The sequence below is a fragment of the Pangasianodon hypophthalmus genome, chromosome 1 (genome assembly GCF_027358585.1).
Source record: "Pangasianodon hypophthalmus isolate fPanHyp1 chromosome 1, fPanHyp1.pri, whole genome shotgun sequence".
NCBI classification, from domain to species: Eukaryota; Metazoa; Chordata; class Actinopteri; order Siluriformes; family Pangasiidae; genus Pangasianodon; species Pangasianodon hypophthalmus.
Genome location: NC_069710.1, coordinates 11,998,587 through 12,016,196, shown reverse-complemented (window position 1 = coordinate 12,016,196; position 17,610 = coordinate 11,998,587). Strand labels below are relative to the sequence as shown.

The 17,610-nt window shown below is 40.2% G+C and overlaps 1 protein-coding gene across 3 annotated transcripts in view; it reads left to right on the top strand.

Moving 5' to 3' along the window:
• Nucleotides 1-17,370, top strand: part of rab11fip3 (RAB11 family interacting protein 3 (class II)) — a 33,584-nt gene extending 16,214 nt beyond the window's left edge. The window contains exons 3-14 of one of the 3 annotated variants that reach the window (XM_026926300.3): nucleotides 1,944-2,017; nucleotides 5,770-5,939; nucleotides 8,660-8,878; nucleotides 9,447-9,581; nucleotides 11,214-11,249; nucleotides 11,344-11,431; nucleotides 11,568-11,812; nucleotides 12,010-12,091; nucleotides 12,471-12,608; nucleotides 12,728-12,883; nucleotides 14,147-14,287; nucleotides 14,400-17,370. In XM_026926300.3, coding sequence (XP_026782101.1) covers nucleotides 1,944-2,017; nucleotides 5,770-5,939; nucleotides 8,660-8,878; nucleotides 9,447-9,581; nucleotides 11,214-11,249; nucleotides 11,344-11,431; nucleotides 11,568-11,812; nucleotides 12,010-12,091; nucleotides 12,471-12,608; nucleotides 12,728-12,883; nucleotides 14,147-14,287; nucleotides 14,400-14,513 — 1,598 coding nt within the window. In that variant the 3' untranslated portion in view covers nucleotides 14,514-17,370. Of the gene's footprint in view, nucleotides 1-1,943; nucleotides 2,018-5,014; nucleotides 5,250-5,769; nucleotides 5,940-8,659; nucleotides 8,879-9,446; nucleotides 9,582-11,213; nucleotides 11,250-11,343; nucleotides 11,432-11,567; nucleotides 11,813-12,009; nucleotides 12,092-12,470; nucleotides 12,609-12,727; nucleotides 12,884-14,146; nucleotides 14,288-14,399 lie in introns of those variants that run through there. The other 2 variants (XM_026926302.3, XM_026926301.3) reach the window with 2 other exon arrangements.
• The last annotated feature ends 240 nt before the right edge of the window (nucleotides 17,371-17,610 follow it).

Here is a 17,610-nt window from a genome sequence, read left to right as displayed (position 1 = left end):
CTCTGTCACAGTGATGAGTTCTCCTCTGTGCCACTTTTTTGAGCGTTGATGACTCAGACGGAATGATTAACAAACGGTGTCCTTGTTTACCGACAGAATTACTCAGTCTGTGATCTGCTGTCTCTGAGAGAGGGAAGTTCCAACCTTACTGAACAATGGCATTAATGGGAAGACGATTAATCATCTGATTAATTACTGAAAACTAAAGTTAAAAAATTCAGCTCAGAGTTTCATCACAAAATAAACCTTGACACCACTGAAAATCACAATTATAAATATTGATGGGCAAGTCGTTTTCCATGGTTTTTTTTTTCTTTAAGAGTGAAACCATAAGTTGAATGTTGGTGTACTGTGATAAAGAGGTCATAGACAGTTATTACTGATGTTAAAGGGTAAACACTTCTTTTACTTCAGAGATTATCACGGTTTAGTGGTCAAAGGTCATAAGGTATATAGATACAGTCCCCTCTGAAATAATTGGACAGCCAATAGAACAATTTGGAATGTCCTGAAAAAGAAAGAAACAACTGGTGTTCTAACAACCAGACATCGAACAGGGTGGCCAAGGAAAACAACAGTTGATAATAGAAACATTGTGAGAGAAAAAAAAAACAGTCAGGGACATCAGCAACACAGGGCAGGGGTGAAGGTATCACTATCACAAAGAAGACTTTGAGAGCAGGAATATAGAGGCCATACCACAAGATACAAACCACTCATCAGCAGTAAGAATCAGAAGGCCAGATTGGAATACACAAAGAAATACAGAGATGACCATCCATCCAGATTAACCTCTACCAAAGTGATGGAAAGGCCAAAGTGTGGAGAAAGAAGGGAACTACTCATGATCCAGACCATACGAGCTGATCAGTCAAACATGGTGGAGGTAGTGTCATGGCTTGGGCTTGCGTGGCTGCATCTGGAACTGGCTCACTAATCTTTATTGATGATGTAACTGATGATGGTAGCAGCAGAAAAAAGTTTACAGAAACATTCCATCTGCCAATTTACAGAGAAGTGCATCCAATCTAATTAGGAGGAACTGCAACAAGACAATGATCCAAAACACACTGCCATCACAGCAAAGGACTTCATCAGGGGGAAAAAAGTGGAAGGTTTTAAATTGGCCAAGTCAATCACCAGACCTTAACCTAATTGAGCATCATTTCACCTCCTGAAGAGGAGATTGAAACAGCACAAGCCTGGAAAAGCATCACAAAAGAAGAATGCAACAGTTTGGTGATGTCAGTTGGTCATCGGCTTGATGCAGTTATTGCCAGCAACGGATACGCAACCAAATATTAAATGTTATTTACTTTCGTTTACTTTAAGGTTATCTGTTCAATATTTTTGCTCAGCTAATATTCAATATATTTACTCGTCCCATTATTAATCTTGCCGTTCCAATACTTTGTAAGGGGACTGTACATAGATCGATAGGTAGGTAGATAGTAGGGGTGTAAGGTTACGGTGTATCATATCGAATTTTTCAATACAACGCTCCATATATATATATATATATATATATATATATATATATATATATATATATATATATGTATATGTATATATATATATATATATATATATATATATATATATAGAGAGAGAGAGAGAGAGAGAGAGAGAGAGATAGATAGATAGATGTGTATGTATGTAGATAGTAATAGTGTATTAGTGTAGTGTGGTGATAGCAAGCAAGCATCAAACAGGAAATGGAAAATGGCCCCAAATCTTTTAAGATCTAGTGTATAGGAGCACTTAGGCTTCCTGGTAATTTATGACGTGTGGGTCAATTATCAAACAGACGCACAGAGCATTTGATAGATAAATAGTTCCACAGTCAGAAAGACAAATAGGTGTGAATATAGATACACTGATTCATAATCAAGTAACCTTACTGGAATTCTCTCTCTCTCTTTCTCTCTCCATCTTTTTCTCAGGATCTGACCCAGATCTCTACAAGCTACAGCTAACTTCAGGGGATGCCAACGGAGCAGCCGAGGAATATGATGAGGTAAGCCACACACATACACACACACATACACACAGATTGTGGTTTCACTCACTCCGTGATCTGTCCTCAATACCACTCTTTCCTCATCCTTCTCTCTCTCTCTCTCTCTATTTATGCTGGATAGGCACATCTATTATTACGCTCAGTGCTTAGCATATCTGACATTCCTGCATATTTTGTGTTGCGTTTTAATCTCTGGAATTCATTCTTCAGCTTGTATTTACGATACGGCTGTACTGTTTGAGAACAGAGCATGTTGGGCACAAGTTGTTTGGCAGTTAATGTTGGCCGTTATCTTTGCCTCAGTAGTCTGATCCCCTGATCCCACATGCCCAGCGCTTTTATTACTAGTGTTCATTATTTAGGAAAGTGAAGGAGGTGTGGCCATTGTGTCTGTCGATTTTAATGGTGGAGGTGTGATCTTTGTGCCTCTCTGCCTCCTGGGCTCTAAATCATCGATACCTTGCAATTAAGTGGGCTCTAAATCATCGATACCATGCGATTAAGTATTAAACGCGACCAGTTTAGGACTTTCTTCACGTTGCTATTAAAAGAGACAATTTAGGGAGCTTACATTGCATATCCAGCTGCTAATAATGAGCTCAAATAAATAAACTAAGCCCAGACTCAAATAAGCCCCGTCTACAGCATACCATCTCTGAAACACACAAACTTTCACCTAACAGTCATTTTAACTAACTCTTTACTGTAGCTAGCTAAGTAACCTATACTGAAACACTGTTTTTGTTATATATGTGCTTCAATACAGAAGTACAAGCCAGCCCTATGATTTGACACTGAGAGAGAGAGCTTATTTGTTTGTGTAGTTACAGTGTTGTATCAGTGCCATCTGCTGGTGAGTGTCTTACATTGAAAATGACTCACCTGCAAGTCACTCTCACCACACCAGTTAAGAAGAATTAACACATCAGCTGTTATGTACGCCTATAAATAACTTTAAATATCTCCCACTCCGAGGGACATGGAATGCTATTGGCAGCTATAAAAGCAGACATGATTCATTTGTCGCATTCCTTCCCTTGAGTCCCATTTCTGCCTGTTCAGCTGCAATAATGCTCCTGAAGCCTCTGTGCTGGAATTATGTTCAATCCCGTTTGCAGTTTTCTTTTATTTTACTTCATGCTTGACAGAAATACAAAATCCTTTAGCCACGTATCACTTAACACCCACACAACCACAACGTTTCACTGCGTTCACCTGCTCATTTTATATTGTTTCTCAGTTTATATGACACTTTTCCGAAGCCAAAAGACATTTCGCAAAGATTAAACAAGTGAGCCAAGACAAGACATAACACACTCACAAAAATAGTTTTGCCATCCACTAAAGCTTTCAAAACAAACCTTGCTGCTCAAATACTGCTCGGACTTTCATAATATTTACATAAAGTAAAAGTCCACATTTAAATGTGCTATTTTGAGTTACCAATTCAGTTTTCAGAATTGACATGTGGGTGTAATGAGGTGTTAATACTGAAATTGCGTAGCTAGCTAATTAAAAGTGTGCTAAAATAGGCCACATCCTACACACACATTACTATTCCATGCCCTTGATTTAGTGTCTCTTGGCTTCATTAAGTTACAAGCAACTGTCAGAGGATGATATAAAAAATATATATAAATAGTAGGTTGTACTGGATCACTTGTTATTTTATAAGCTGCTGAATAACAACATTGGAAGCCACATCAAGTTGTTAAATGAAACTCCTATTAGATATTTATTTCATGCTAGCCATCTTCTTGTTCTTATATCATCCCGTTAGTCGATTATTATTATTATAATGATTATTCATTTTAAAATTGTTACATTGCATTACATTTGCCAGCAAGAAAAAAAGGTGATCTGTTTTTCAGTCCATATTTTCTATCCCTAATTTTTTTTTACCCCCTCTCGGATGCTTCTACTCAGGAAAAATCTGGCAGTCGTGGAGGTGTTAACTAAAGGCAGGTCATCTTATTAAAATCAGAATAAAAACGACTTGAGCATGTGCAGAACCCGACTCTGAATACGAGGAACTTTAAATACTGAAGTAACTTTTGGACTTAAGTCACCAACTCTCAGTGGCATACGAGTCTGCAATCATCATGTTGCCATCATGGCTACCGCTAAAACAACCGTAAAACAGACTTGAATTAGTTGTTAGCTACATTAGCTAAACGAAAGATTGCAAAAACTGCACATCATAAATGACTTGGCTTATCGAGTACCTCTGGGGCAAATGGAGAGTTGGTCATGCTCACAGGCACATCATTGAACCATTTTTCGCAATTGTTAAAGTGTAAACAACTCTCATAGCACTATCCAGAACTGTATGAAACTCCCTGTGGTATTGTATTGAAAATGAAAAATTCATTAATGACATATTGTCCACATTGAGCATCTGAATCATTAATACTGAGCTCCTGTTGTGTTTTTGTACTAGCGTGTGTGTATTTAAGAGCACGGTCATGAATATAGTGAAAGGATGTTTTGAACAGAGCTGCACATTTCCTTTGAGTTTACTTTTCTTCTCTTCTTCCGAATCCTTCTCTCTCTCTCGCTCTCTCCCTCCCCATTTTCTCTGAATGGATGTGTTGTTTCTCTGTTTACTTTCAAAACACACAAGGTGGCTGGGTGGAGTGGGGCTTCCAGCAGAGAAACACTCCTGTGGGAATCCAGGAAAATGTTCTCCCTCAATCATGCACATGTTCTCTTGCGTATAAACACACACCACACATATACACACTTCACACACCACACATATACACACCTGTTTCGTGTTGTTGTTTACGGGAGCTGTGCTGTTTAGTTCAGATTACATCACTGAGTGTGTTTCAGTTTAACTTTTGGCCAGTGTCCTTGAATTTGGTTCTAGAGACAAGATGGGGTGTTAGTTTGGATTGTTGAAAGTTACATTTTCTGTGAAAGCACACACACAACGTGGGTGGCTCCGCCCACTCCCGCCTGCTCTGCCCTTTGGACTTCCCAGGCTGCGCTTCACTTTTCCAAGGGTTACACTTCAATCCCTGTCTCACTCTGCGTATACACCTCTGTCTCTATCACTCTGTCTGTTTCTCTGGCCCCTTCCTTTGCTTCCTCCCGAATTCCCCAAATGAGTGAAGAACTGTAGAATCGGCTTTTAGACCTTTTTTTCTCCAAGAACATGGTATTGGGCATGGCCTCCTGCCCTCTGGGAGTTTCTCCTCCTGGAGGTTCACCAGTATTCATGCAGGTATGGAAAAGTTTGATCTTTCGGCTGTATAAAGAAGGTTTTTTTTTGTAGCTTGCGTAAGTTTTTTTTTTTTTTTTAATCTAGTTGAAAAATATAGCTAGACTTACGACAAGTATTAAGACAAATATTTGAGTGGACCTGTTCATTAAAGGTTTGGATATTTGCCATCGGTTTAAAATAGAGCCTTGTACATTTTAACGATTTCAAAGACATTAATTGTTGAGAATTGATGAATTCTCAAATCTGTTTGGATTAAGTTTTTATAACAGCAGCTCTGACAGCTCTTTTTTTTGCTACTGAGTGGAACCTGTAGCAGAACAATAAAAACTGTGTTCCCTTTGTTCCGGAGTCACACTGAAGTAAAAGTTTCTTACACAAGAGCTGGGAAAATACAGCACATTCACTGCAAAGAAGGACGCTTTAAAAAAGGGTGGAGAACTGCATTCTCTCCTGTCTGTCATGCTTATCTGATTTCCCACACATCCTTTAAATTTTAACGTGCGTGTGTGTTTGTGTGTAGCAGGCGGAGGTGTCGGACAGCGCGTACCTGGGCTCGGAGAGCGCATACAGTGAGTGTGAGACGTTTACAGACGAGGACACGGGAGCCCTCGTACACCCTGAACTGCACGAGGATGTCGAGACGGACAGTGGCATCGAAAACACGCTCACCGAGAGCGAGGACCGCAACAGGTGAAGAAACACAAACGCACATACTAACACACAGTTAGAAATTATGTCACGTGACATATTTAATGAACATCATTGTTCCTTTCACTAAACATTGATACAATGTAGTGGAGGTCATCTATAGAGTGGCGCTGAAAACAAAAAACATCCAACGAGCAGCGGTTCTGCTGGCGGAAACGCCTTGTTGGTGGGAGAGGTCAAGCTGACAGGAAGGCTACTGTAACTCAAATAGCCACTCTATACAACCGTGGTGAGCAGAAAAGTATCTCAGAACGCATAGCATGTCGAAGCTGACAGCAAATGACCACATCGGGTTCCACTCCTGTCAGCCAAGAACAGGAATCTGATTTGGAAGAACCTTCCTGTGTAAAAAGAATCCAGTCTGAATAGGGCTTTAAATAGAGGTCTGTCAATCAAGCATGCACATTACAGTATTAGGCCACACCCACATGCTTCGCTTAGGCTAATCAGGTGTTATCTGAGCAGCATTTAATCTGCTTAATATTCTGATTTTTAAAAAAAAATCTCATAGACATTTCTAGCGTCATACACTGTATGTCTTGGGACGTTAGCTCATCTTTAGAGCCTGGCGTCGGTAACACAGATAACGCCTGAGACCTTGAACCAGATAATAAACTGTTAGAGTGATTTCGTTAACAGGCGTGAAGGCTTTCTGAAATACAGAAAGCACTTTTTTCTTTTCTCATACACACTCCAGCACCAAACAAAAAAGTAAAATCCTAATACAGCAAACTGTGAGTTCCGCCATCTTGGAATTGTGGAGATCAACAATACGTCAGCGTTTCCTGACGTTTTAAACGAGCAAATCTCCAACACCAAAAATGTCTTGGCTGAGCTACTGCTTTATACACAACTGTGTGTGTGTGTGTGTGTGTGTGTGTGTGTGTGTGTGTGTGTCTGTCTGTCTGTCTGTCTTTGCTGAGTCTGTGTTCTGTCATTAACTTGACAGTAATTTCAAGCTGACCAAAGTGTTTGCGTTTCCTCTGTGTGATTGTGTGTGTGGGTGGGTAAGTGTGTGTGTGTTATCAGCTGATATGGCTGACAGCAGTGCATCTTGATTTTCCTGCCTCTCAATAGCAGGAAGTGTGGAGGCTGCACTTTTCCTCGTCCCCCTCCCTACAGTCCATCACTCCATCTCTCTGTCTCTCTCTCTCTCTCTGCTGTTCTAACTCTTTGGTTGTTACTGTGTGTGTGTGTGTGTGTGTGTGAAGGTCGGGTCCTCAAACTTCCCGAAACCCGAAACACTTCCAGAAATTTCAGTTTTGAATTCTCACACAATGACTTCATTCAGAAATGTGTTTACGCTTAGGTCTTGTCTCTCTCTCTTTCTCAATTTGCCCATCTCTCTCTCTCTCTCTCTCTCTCTCTCTCCCCCCCTCTCTCTCTGTACCTTGTCTGTGTGTCTGTGTGTCAGTCTGTCTCATTGTGGTCTTGATTTTCCTGTTTCTCTCAGGCTTTTTTTTTTTGTCACCGTTTGTCTTTGCCTGTCTCTCTCTATCTGTCAGTCTGTCTCTCTCACTCTGTATCTGTCTCTCTGTCCCTCTCTCTCTCAGCACGACTCTTTCTCCATATCTCGGCACATCTCTGTCTTTCCCTGTCTGGATTTCTTTTTTTCTCCCTCTCTCTACCTCTGTCTCTCTGCCTCTCTGCCTTTCTCAGTATCTTTTCCAGTCTGTCCTCTTCTGTCTGCCCATCTCTCAATCTGCCGCTCTGTGTTTTTGTTTCTCTCTATCTGAACCTGTCCCTCTGTCTCTCTCTCTGTAACCCTGCTGGTCTTTATGTCTCTCAACCTGTCTCTCTCTCTCTTTTTCTCTCTCTCTCTGCCTCTGCCTCTTACTGTCTGCTTCTCTTTTTGCCTTTCTGTCTATCTGAGCTTGCCTCTTTATCATCCTGTCTATCTCTTTCTACCACTCTTCTTTATTGTTCTCTTCCTCTCTGAGCCTTTCTCTTTCTGTATCTCTTCCTGTCTTTCTTCCTGTCTCTCTTTCTCTGGTTTTCTCATTTTTCTTTCTGCCTCTCTGAGCCTGTCTCTTTCTGTATCTCTGCCTGTCCCTCTCTGTTTTTCTCGTTTTATCTTTTTGTATCTCTCTGCTTCTCTCTCTTTATCTTTCTTGTTCTCTCTTGTTCTGACCCCAAGAAACCTTCACATACGTGCCTGAGTATGTGCATGCCTCGGAGTTGTAAAGTTATTAACTTGGCTGTTAGGTTTGACAAACATTCCCTGCATTACCAGTAAACTTACTTGGCACAGAAGCAGAAAATGCGCATATGCTGTGGTCTGTAAAGATGCACGCTGCCATTTGAATGTAGAAGGTCTTGATGTCTTGACTGTGGATACAGTGCTTTCAAGCTTCATTTCGTAGCTAATTTTGTAGCTAGCATTTACCTTTTTCATTTTAAAGCAGAGATATCAAATACATAGAGATACAACTATGTCAGCTATACAGAACACATTACCTAACACCCGAACTTTACACCTATGACTTCAGCATATGACTAAAGTTCATGTTTCGTTAATATATTAACAACACTGAGTCACACCTGTGCCTTATAAAATCGGTTACGTGGATACCAGTTTGTTTTGGTGTGTGCTTTCTGTTTTTGCTAAATAAAGAAGAGAAGTTTGTCGATTATTTCATGGTATGCACTGCAATCATTCTATTTGATACGAAAGCTTTCTTTTTTTTTTTTTTTTGTGACAGGTTCTCCCTAGGCTCGGATTTGCATGGCCACGCCCTGGTAGCAGTGATTGGCGGGGAGGAAGAGCACTTTGAAGACTTCGGGGAGAACAACTCCACCTCCGATCTTTTGCTGGCCGATCAGGAGGAGGGGAGGGCAGCCCCTGAAGGAGAGGGAGACCCAGAGCCACACCCACACATTGGCAGCCCAGTGCGCCGCCCACCCATGCTGCTGTCACCCAGGTATACACACACACATAAACACAATAAGCACGGTAACAAAGCTCATGAAGTGTGTATCCATTGAAATGTTTGGAAAAAAAAACATCAGTCACTATAATGCAGATAGGGACAAAGACTTCTTTCTGTTCCTTTTGTTTATTTAAAATTAAAAAGACGAACATACAGTATCTAATGCATGGAGATATGACTACCAATTTAAATGCATTCTCATGAAGAAGAAAACTTTCATGTGTTATATAAGACTTGTTTATAGTTTTAAAGTTTGTTGGGAAATGTCATAACACCATAAAAGATGTGTGTGCGCGTGGGAAGAACATGCTTTACTTCACTACACACACAAACACACACTGCTAGAGCTCCAGTCCCTCTTCTTTGATTCTCCTCTGATGTGAAGTTTCTTCACCTCTTTTTCCTTTCCTTTCACTCATTCACTCACCCGAATGTGCTTGTGTTCTCCTTCGCTCGCTTTCCCCCATACTCCACCCTTATTATATTTTCAAATTCTTCCTTCTTGTTCTTATATTCTCTCCTCCTTCTCAACCTCCTCCTCCTCTGCTCTCCCGCTCAGCTCTGAGCCTTTCCCCTCCAGCTTCCAGAATTTCCTGCAGTCGGAATCTCTGGAGTTTTTCTGCACTCACTGTCACAAACAGATCAGCCGCCTTGAGGATCTCTCCACACGCCTGCACTTACTAGAAATGAATAGGTAACACACACACATACACACTCCCTGCTGTGTGTATCCATCTGTGTGTGTGCGTGTGGGCATTTGACAAACAAGCCTGTCCGAACACACACAGTGTTCTCCCATTGTCCTCACTGTCGGCTTGGTGGAGTGTGTTAGTGTGCAGTGGAGTGATACCATGGTGTTGGGGAGGGGTTTGGGTTTAAGGTCAGAGTTCGAGTGTGTAAAGGTGAGTATTATGAAGTGTGACTTTGTGAGTGTGTGATGTGCTACATAAGCATGCAGTAGTATCCAGATGTTCACTACCAAGGCCTTTTTTTTTAATATGTTTTTTTTTTTATCAACCAAGTGTTAACACTTTAGACTCTTAATTCCTATTTCAAATCCCCTACTTCCTGTTCTAGTGTACTACTTCCTGTTAGGTATAATGAACTTTTAACACCCGGGTGATATTGTAGATATGACGGAAAATATATTATGAAATAAGGGTTGCATTGACTATTCGGGGTGGTGGAAAAAAAAATAAATGCATGGTGGAAAAAACAGGCACATTGCTATCTAGTTCCACTCAGCTAGTTTAGATCAAGAGGTACATAACAGCTGATGGGATATGTCATTATGAATTTGGAAAAAACCCTCAGACACTGTTGTAGACAGTATATCCTCTACGCAAGGTAGCCCAGCCATTGAGCTGTAAGGATAGCTCTTTTGATGGACATGAGCTTCCATGCTGCGCACTCCCAGTTCCAATCACAGGGTGGCGTAATAGTCTGAGGAAGGTGATAGCTATCCTCTTCCACATACATGAGCTCACAGACGCCCACTATTGGCTAGTGTCTGAGAGAAGTGTCAGAGCACGGACAATTTTTGCTCCCCTGCCTTCTGTCTACAGATACCTGTGGTATTGTTGTGATTTGCATAGGCATGATAGGGCGAATGCGTAGCTTTAGAAAATCAGTCTGTAGAAGCCTCTAAGGTCTCCACTCATTCACTCATTATGAGTTTGGTTTTGTTATGTCACGATTAATGGCCTTGGTAGAGGCCTCTGACTTGTAAAGGAACTAATACATTTTGTATTGTGTTTTTGACTGTATTGTACATTGTATGGCATGCTTAATAAATAATTAAATCACAGATTCATATTTGGTTATGAATTTCCTTTAACTGGCAGGCATTGTGACAGGTTTTGACTGGTCAGACTGTACTAATCATCAGACTACATCACTTGCTGTTTTGCTGTCTGAAAACTAACTCCGAAAAACAATAGCGACTCGAAAAGAAAAGGCTGAAAATATGATTTCAGAACTGAAAGTTGAAAAAGTAGAACTATCTGCTTTTGAGAAGTAAATACAGCGTCTAAGGAGTGTTGAGGCTAAAACCTAATCCAAGCACTTGTTACTATTTTTGAGTTAGCAATCATTCATTTATTTCCTGTTATTTGTGCTGTTATTAGACTTTCATGAGTTCAGTCAGCCTTGATGAAGAGCTGACCAGTCAAAATGGCCCTCTCCTCCTGCTTGTTTTTTTCCCCGCTGTAATCACGGGTTGAGGATGAGGGGATGATCCTCAGTCTTTCCTCTATCCGTTTCTCTTCCTGACATCATTTTCCTGTTGTCCCTCTGCCTCTCATCTCCTCTTCTGTCCCACTCTCAGCTCCAGCAAGAGACTGTCCAGTAAAAAGGCAGCAAGGTGAGAATGTTAGCTTCTGAAGTTTCTAGTGCAGGTGTTTCTAAAACTGAGTAAAATTATTCAGAGTTTGTATGTTTCTGATTGTGTGTTTCAGGCAATTGTTACAGTCCAGTGGTCTGGATGGTATGAACGACCTGAGCCGCGACATCCTGGACCTCGCTGACAGTGACATTACAGATAAGGTACATGTTCTGTTTCAGGAACAGTATAAAACCAGCATTACTGGTGAAAATGATATGACAGGATGATAATAATCACTGAGCCAAATCTACTCTAATAGCCTAATCTGTGCATACGTGTGTTTGTGTGTGTTTGAAGGTGCTACTTCTGGAACGGCGCGTGTCTGAGCTGGAGAAGGACTCGGCAGCGAGTGAGGAGCAGCATGCCCGTCTGCGGCAGGAGAACCTGGCCCTGGTGCACCGCGCTAACGCCTTGGAGGAGCAGCTCAAAGAGCAGGAGCTGCACTCCGACGAGACCCTGAACACACTCGCACGCAAACACAGAGAGGCTCTGAGCAAACTGCAGCGTGAGAGAGAGCTGGAGATCGAGAACCTGCAGGCCAGGTGGGAGATCTGGCCCTGTGTTTTGCATTTGAGAGAGAAACTTTTCTATGAATCTAATATGTTTTGTATTGTGTTGCCTTCTGCTGCCGCCTTGTGGCTGCAAATAATTTCACATGGAAACAAATTCAAACATCTCTTGGGTCTGTTAAACAACCACGTTGTGTGTGTGTGTGTATGTGTGCTGTTTTTGCATGCAGGCTGCATCAGTTGGATGAAGAGAACAGTGAGTTAAGGTCATGCGTGCCCTGTCTGAGAGCTAACATTGAAAGACTGGAAGAGGTATAGAAAACACTCTGTCTCTCTCTCATGAAACTTAATATTATTATTGTGCTGCAATATATTTTATTTAAATTGTAACACAGCAGCTTAATTGTTGTTTTATATACTACAGCGCTGTTGAATTCTCGACTCTGTGTGGTCAGAATGTTGTCGTGTCAAATTTGGCTTTTCAGCTACTTCTTTTAATGGAATACATTTTACATATTACATATTTTACATATTTACACTATCCGTCCCGCTGCTATTGATGGATGCAACAAATCTATCATCCGGAGTACTTATTATTCCATAACTGTAAATAAATTGGTCCTTGGTAGTGGAATAAGATGCCTAGACGCTACTGTATTTGCAAATTCTTTGTCTTTTTTTTTCTCTGTAGGAGAAGAGAAAGCTCCAGGACGAAGTGGACGATGTGACTGACAGACTGAATGAAGAAATGGAGTCCCGCAGAAAGATGGCCGACAAGCTGAGCCATGAACGCCACACCAGCCAGAAAGAAAAAGAGACCACACAAGAGGTAAAGGGTTAAAGGTCACATGACCTCTGGACTCCCTCGCTCTCTTTTACTGTGTTCTTCTACTTTTATATCTATATCTCACTATATCTCACTCTCTCTCTCCATCTCTCTGTTTGCAGCTGATAGAGGACTTGAGGAAGCAGTTGGAAATGCTGCAGCTATTTAAGTTGGAGACGGAGGCTCGACGAGGCCGCTCGCCTGCCGCTGGACTGCAGGAATACAACACACACATGAGAGAGAACGAGCTGGAGCAGGAAATCCGACGACTCAAGCAGGTAAAGAACTGTACAAGGTTCACTCTGAGCATACTGAGGGACATTAAAACAGCAATAAGCAAACTGGGCATTTATTAAAATGGCTTGCCGTATTTAATGTGGTGTTCAAAGATGTTATGTAAGGAATTAAACACTTGGGGGTTTGCTGTTTTAGGAAAATAATTAATGACAGGGTGGTGTGATGCAGCCCAGTGCAATGCGGAGTTACTGTTACCACACCGAAATTGAATATTTTCCCATAACAGCATGTTTAGTGTTGTATTTCACTTCTACAACAGCAATCTGACAACACTAACATGGTTTTTATTACCTCATTTTTTTTCTCCATTTATAGTTATAGAACAAGTTAGTTCTGTAATCACTTACATTTTAGCAGTCGCTCTCTAACCAGCCTCTCATCTGTCCTGAACGCTTTCCTGTATTGGACAAATTGAAGTTACAGCTTTACCTCTGACTGTTAAGTGCTGACAGTTTAGAAAATCAAACGAAAATGAGTAGTATGGTACATAAGATATTTAAGTTATTAAGTTAGAATTGGCACTCATCTTCATTTCTTGCATTTCTTCATTTATTTGGTATTTACACTTCAGTGCATGTTCCTGATTTTAAAAGAAAATTTTTGTCATGCATGTAAGCTAATTTAATGCATCTAGTAAAAATAGCTTCTACTGACAGCCAGGTGTGTCTTTTAGCAGCCGGCGGGATTCTTTTCTTTCTCTGGTTGTTGGACAAAAGGAAAAAAAAAATGCTGGTGACCACTAAATCAGCAGCCTCAGTTATTTTTCAGGCAGCTATGAATAAAATGTTCATAGTGCAGACATCGAATCTGCTTGTTCAGTATTTTTCCAACACTTGTTTCTGACAGGCGATATAATATTCTACGCTGGGAAGTATAAATGAATTTAAAAACCTTGTAGAGTATTAAACACTTTCCCCAAATCAGATCAGTAAAAGTAAAGAAAAGTCACATCCGCATACCCAGAAGCTAATTTCAAACCAAGAAGCAAAATAGTCTCTTTCCTGTTTGCTCCATTTTCAGTTAAGAAATGGAATTTATGCTGCTTGGGAGAAATGGAGGAAAAAACAACAGAATGGAAGAAATAAGCTGTACAAGAAATAAGCTTAATTTGTTAGGACAGTTTCCAAGTACCAGATAAAAAAAAAAGAAGCAGAAATATGTAATACACACAAACATTTTATGTAGTGATTTTCTCTCTGTCTCTCTCTCTCTCTCTCTCTCTCTCTCTCTCTCTCTCTCTCCAGGATAACCGCAGTTTGAAGGAGCAGAATGATGAGTTGAACGGACAGATCATCAATCTCAGCATTCAGGGAGCCAAAAGCCTTTTCACCGAGTCTCTGTCCGAGTCGCTGGCAGCAGAGATCAACAACGTCTCTCGTGCAGAGGTGCGTGTCTACACAACACACTCATTGGTCTAGACACAGTGATCTGATCATGAATGCGTAGCATGTGACCGCGTTAAAATAAAAAAATAAAAAAATAATTGTGTGTGTGTAGCTAATGGAGGCCATCCAGAAGCAGGAGGAGATTAACTTCCGCCTGCAGGACTACATCGACCGCATCATCGTGGCCATCATGGAGTCCAACCCATCTATACTAGAGGTCAAATAATCACCATGGCGACAGACCCTGAATACACTACGGCACTGAAGCTGATCGACGTACACGTTAAAGAAGATATAGATTTCTTATTTATAAATCAGCTGCGCTTCTGCTCTCTGTCATAATGCATCATTTCAGGAAAGCGTGTGTGTGTCTGAGTGCATGTCTTCATTTATACTGTATGTTGGTTCCTGTGACTTCCCTGTTGTGTGGGATTGAGGGGCCCAATCCCTCAGGTGTGTGTGTCAATATTATATATTAGAGCCGTCTTGATTAATTTAAAACCCACATTTAAATTTAAGTTAATTGACTGTTAATATTATATTTTAAATATTAATGTCATTAATGTCACTAATGTCATTCAGTATTTTCTATCATGTTTCAGGTTATAGGGTTTGTTTTTTTTTAATCCCCAGTAAAAAATTACACTTCTATTTACGTTTTTGAAGCCCGTGGTTCTCAAAATGGAGTCCATGATGTATATCTAGGGTTCCGTGATTGCTTTTTTGAAATCACATGACATCAAGGGTGCTGTGGCTATTATTTTGTTATCATAGTTGTAAACCAAATTGACTGGTCACTTAAAAATGAGGGAGATTAAAAATTAAATCTGCGATGTGCTGCGATCATACGGAGGTCCCTGGATGCAAAATTTTGAGATCTTCTGTCTTAGGTTATATGGGATTCGAATAAATACCCGCCATCTTCTACACACCAGAAAGCTTTTGAATCCCAAATGGCTTCCTATTAACTACACATGTTCACTACATAGGGTAGTGAGCACTGTAGACCCTAAATAGTGCACTCGATTCCCAATAGAACCAAAAAATGTCCACTCCAATAAGCCAATAAGTGCCTCCTGGAAATACGACGTACATGTACTACAAGTGGTAGTAGACAAATTTTGTTTTAATTTAATTTTTTTATTCAAATAATCTGGCAGCCCTAATATATACACACACACATTCAGCTGTTATTTTGTGTTTTTTGTTTTTGTTTGACTTCAAGTTTAGCTCCACGATCAAACCCATGTGAGGGACACTGCGTGTCCTGAGAGGGTGTGTGTGTGTGTGTTGACGTCATAACTTATGAGTGTGATGATCTTTGATATCGTTAAGGTGATAACGAGGTGTGTGTGTGTGTGTGTGTGTGTGGATTTAGTTCAGTTTTATTTTCCTCTTATCTATTTATTACGATGAAGCAGAAGGCTACAGGCTGAAACAGAGAAAACTCCGGAAGCTGGAAAAGTGCTGCAGAGCCGTGGAGGCGGAGCGTTGTGATTATAAAGGGGCGTGGCCCACGTGTGCTTTCCTGCTGAGTGAACGAAGACAACATGCGAGGGACGTCCTGTACGATGAAAAGGTGTTTGTTTGTTTTGAATGACTATATATATAAATATAAATAAAAAAACATATATATATATATATTTCCTTACATTGAAGCTGAAGAAAAACGGTTGCACTCGAAAAATTTGACGGATCCCTCAGCTGGAATGATGAAAGCTTATTTTCTGATTAAATTATTTTGAACTGATGAACCAGTGGGAGAGATGGAGAGAGCAGATGGACGTGAAAGACTTGAGAGAACCTGCTGAGACACGAGCACTCATACACACTCCTCTCTCCATCTTTGAACCCAAAATAATTTTCTGCAAGCTGATTTCTCATCCTGTTTCACTTGTTATAGGTATTTTATAGATGGAAGGAATAGATTGTCTTCCGCTGTCACATGAATTGTGTGTGTGAGTGTGTATGAAGATTTCAGTAGCTCAACTGGGAGCTGATGTACAGTATTATACTGAATGTAATACCGTATTTTCCGGACTATAAGACACCCTTTAGCAGGTGCTGCAATTACTACAGCAAAAAAAAAAAAAGTGCTAAAATTTGAGCCTCCTAATAAACCTGTTTATTAGGGGTTTTAGGGTAGATGTGCTACAGACTTAGTCATTTCTGTTTTTTATTATTTGACAGAAAAAGTATATTAATATAGCATAAAAAGGCGGGTACATTAATGTAACTTACACAATACGTACCGTATATATTGTTTTGTTTTTTCTTCAGACAAACAAATCCGGAAAATACGGTCAAATGAAAGTGCTGAGATGTGTAAATTCCAGGAAAATCTTTTTTGATCATTTTTAAATTTTATAACATTTCACTTTTTTTTTTTCTTGACTATGCTTATTTCAACATTTCTGTCACATATAATGACATCAAATGGTCCAGTCCCGTGTTTCAGGTGTCTGTTCGGTGATATCCTGCTATTTCTGCTTTATTTTACACTCCAAAAAGTGAAAGCAACACCTTATTTTCTGCGTTGTGCAATCTAGCCGTTCATTAGAAATGGTCTTGAACAGTTGACTTACTTTTGCCTGTAAGAATCCTGGATGTGCTAACTAGTGTGTGCGTGACTCGTTCTTTCTCTCTCTCTCTCTGTCTCTCTCTCTCTCTCTCTCTCTCATCTTAATATGTATAAAGATACTGACTGATCTGTATATATATGCGTTCTACTTTTTGTGAATCTGCACTCGCACACTCGAAAACGTCCAAAGCAGGAGCTGGAGCTCCACTCGTCACTTAGAAAATCATGAATACTAATTTTAGCTACGAGTAGACATAACACGTTCTTGTTGTAAAAATGAAGATGAAATCTATTCTGATTATAAGGTGACATGTATAAAAGGATAAACTAAGATATCAGTATTGTCTTCTGCTGCAAGTTTTTTTTTCTTTCAGAGATGGCCCGCAAGATGTATCTCTTATTGTCTGAGGGTCCTGTAGATTTTTCGAGTAATTGTATAAAGGTGAAAATTAAAATAGGAAATGAACCTAGATGCGAATCAATAAAATGAACATATCTCTTACATGGTATGGCGTCGCCTCTCCTTTTTTTTTTACAGTGTTGTGTAAAATTCCAAGTACAGTGTATTGAATAAGTGCCCACATTTTATAGTGTTACAAGCTGGAACTGAAATGGATTTATTTTGTAGGAAATTTCACAGGAGAACCAAAGCCTTGACCTTCCACAAAGCTGGGCTTTTTATGAGGCCAAAAATGGAACTTTTCGGTGTTTGCACAAAGTGCTATATTTGCCAGAACCCCAA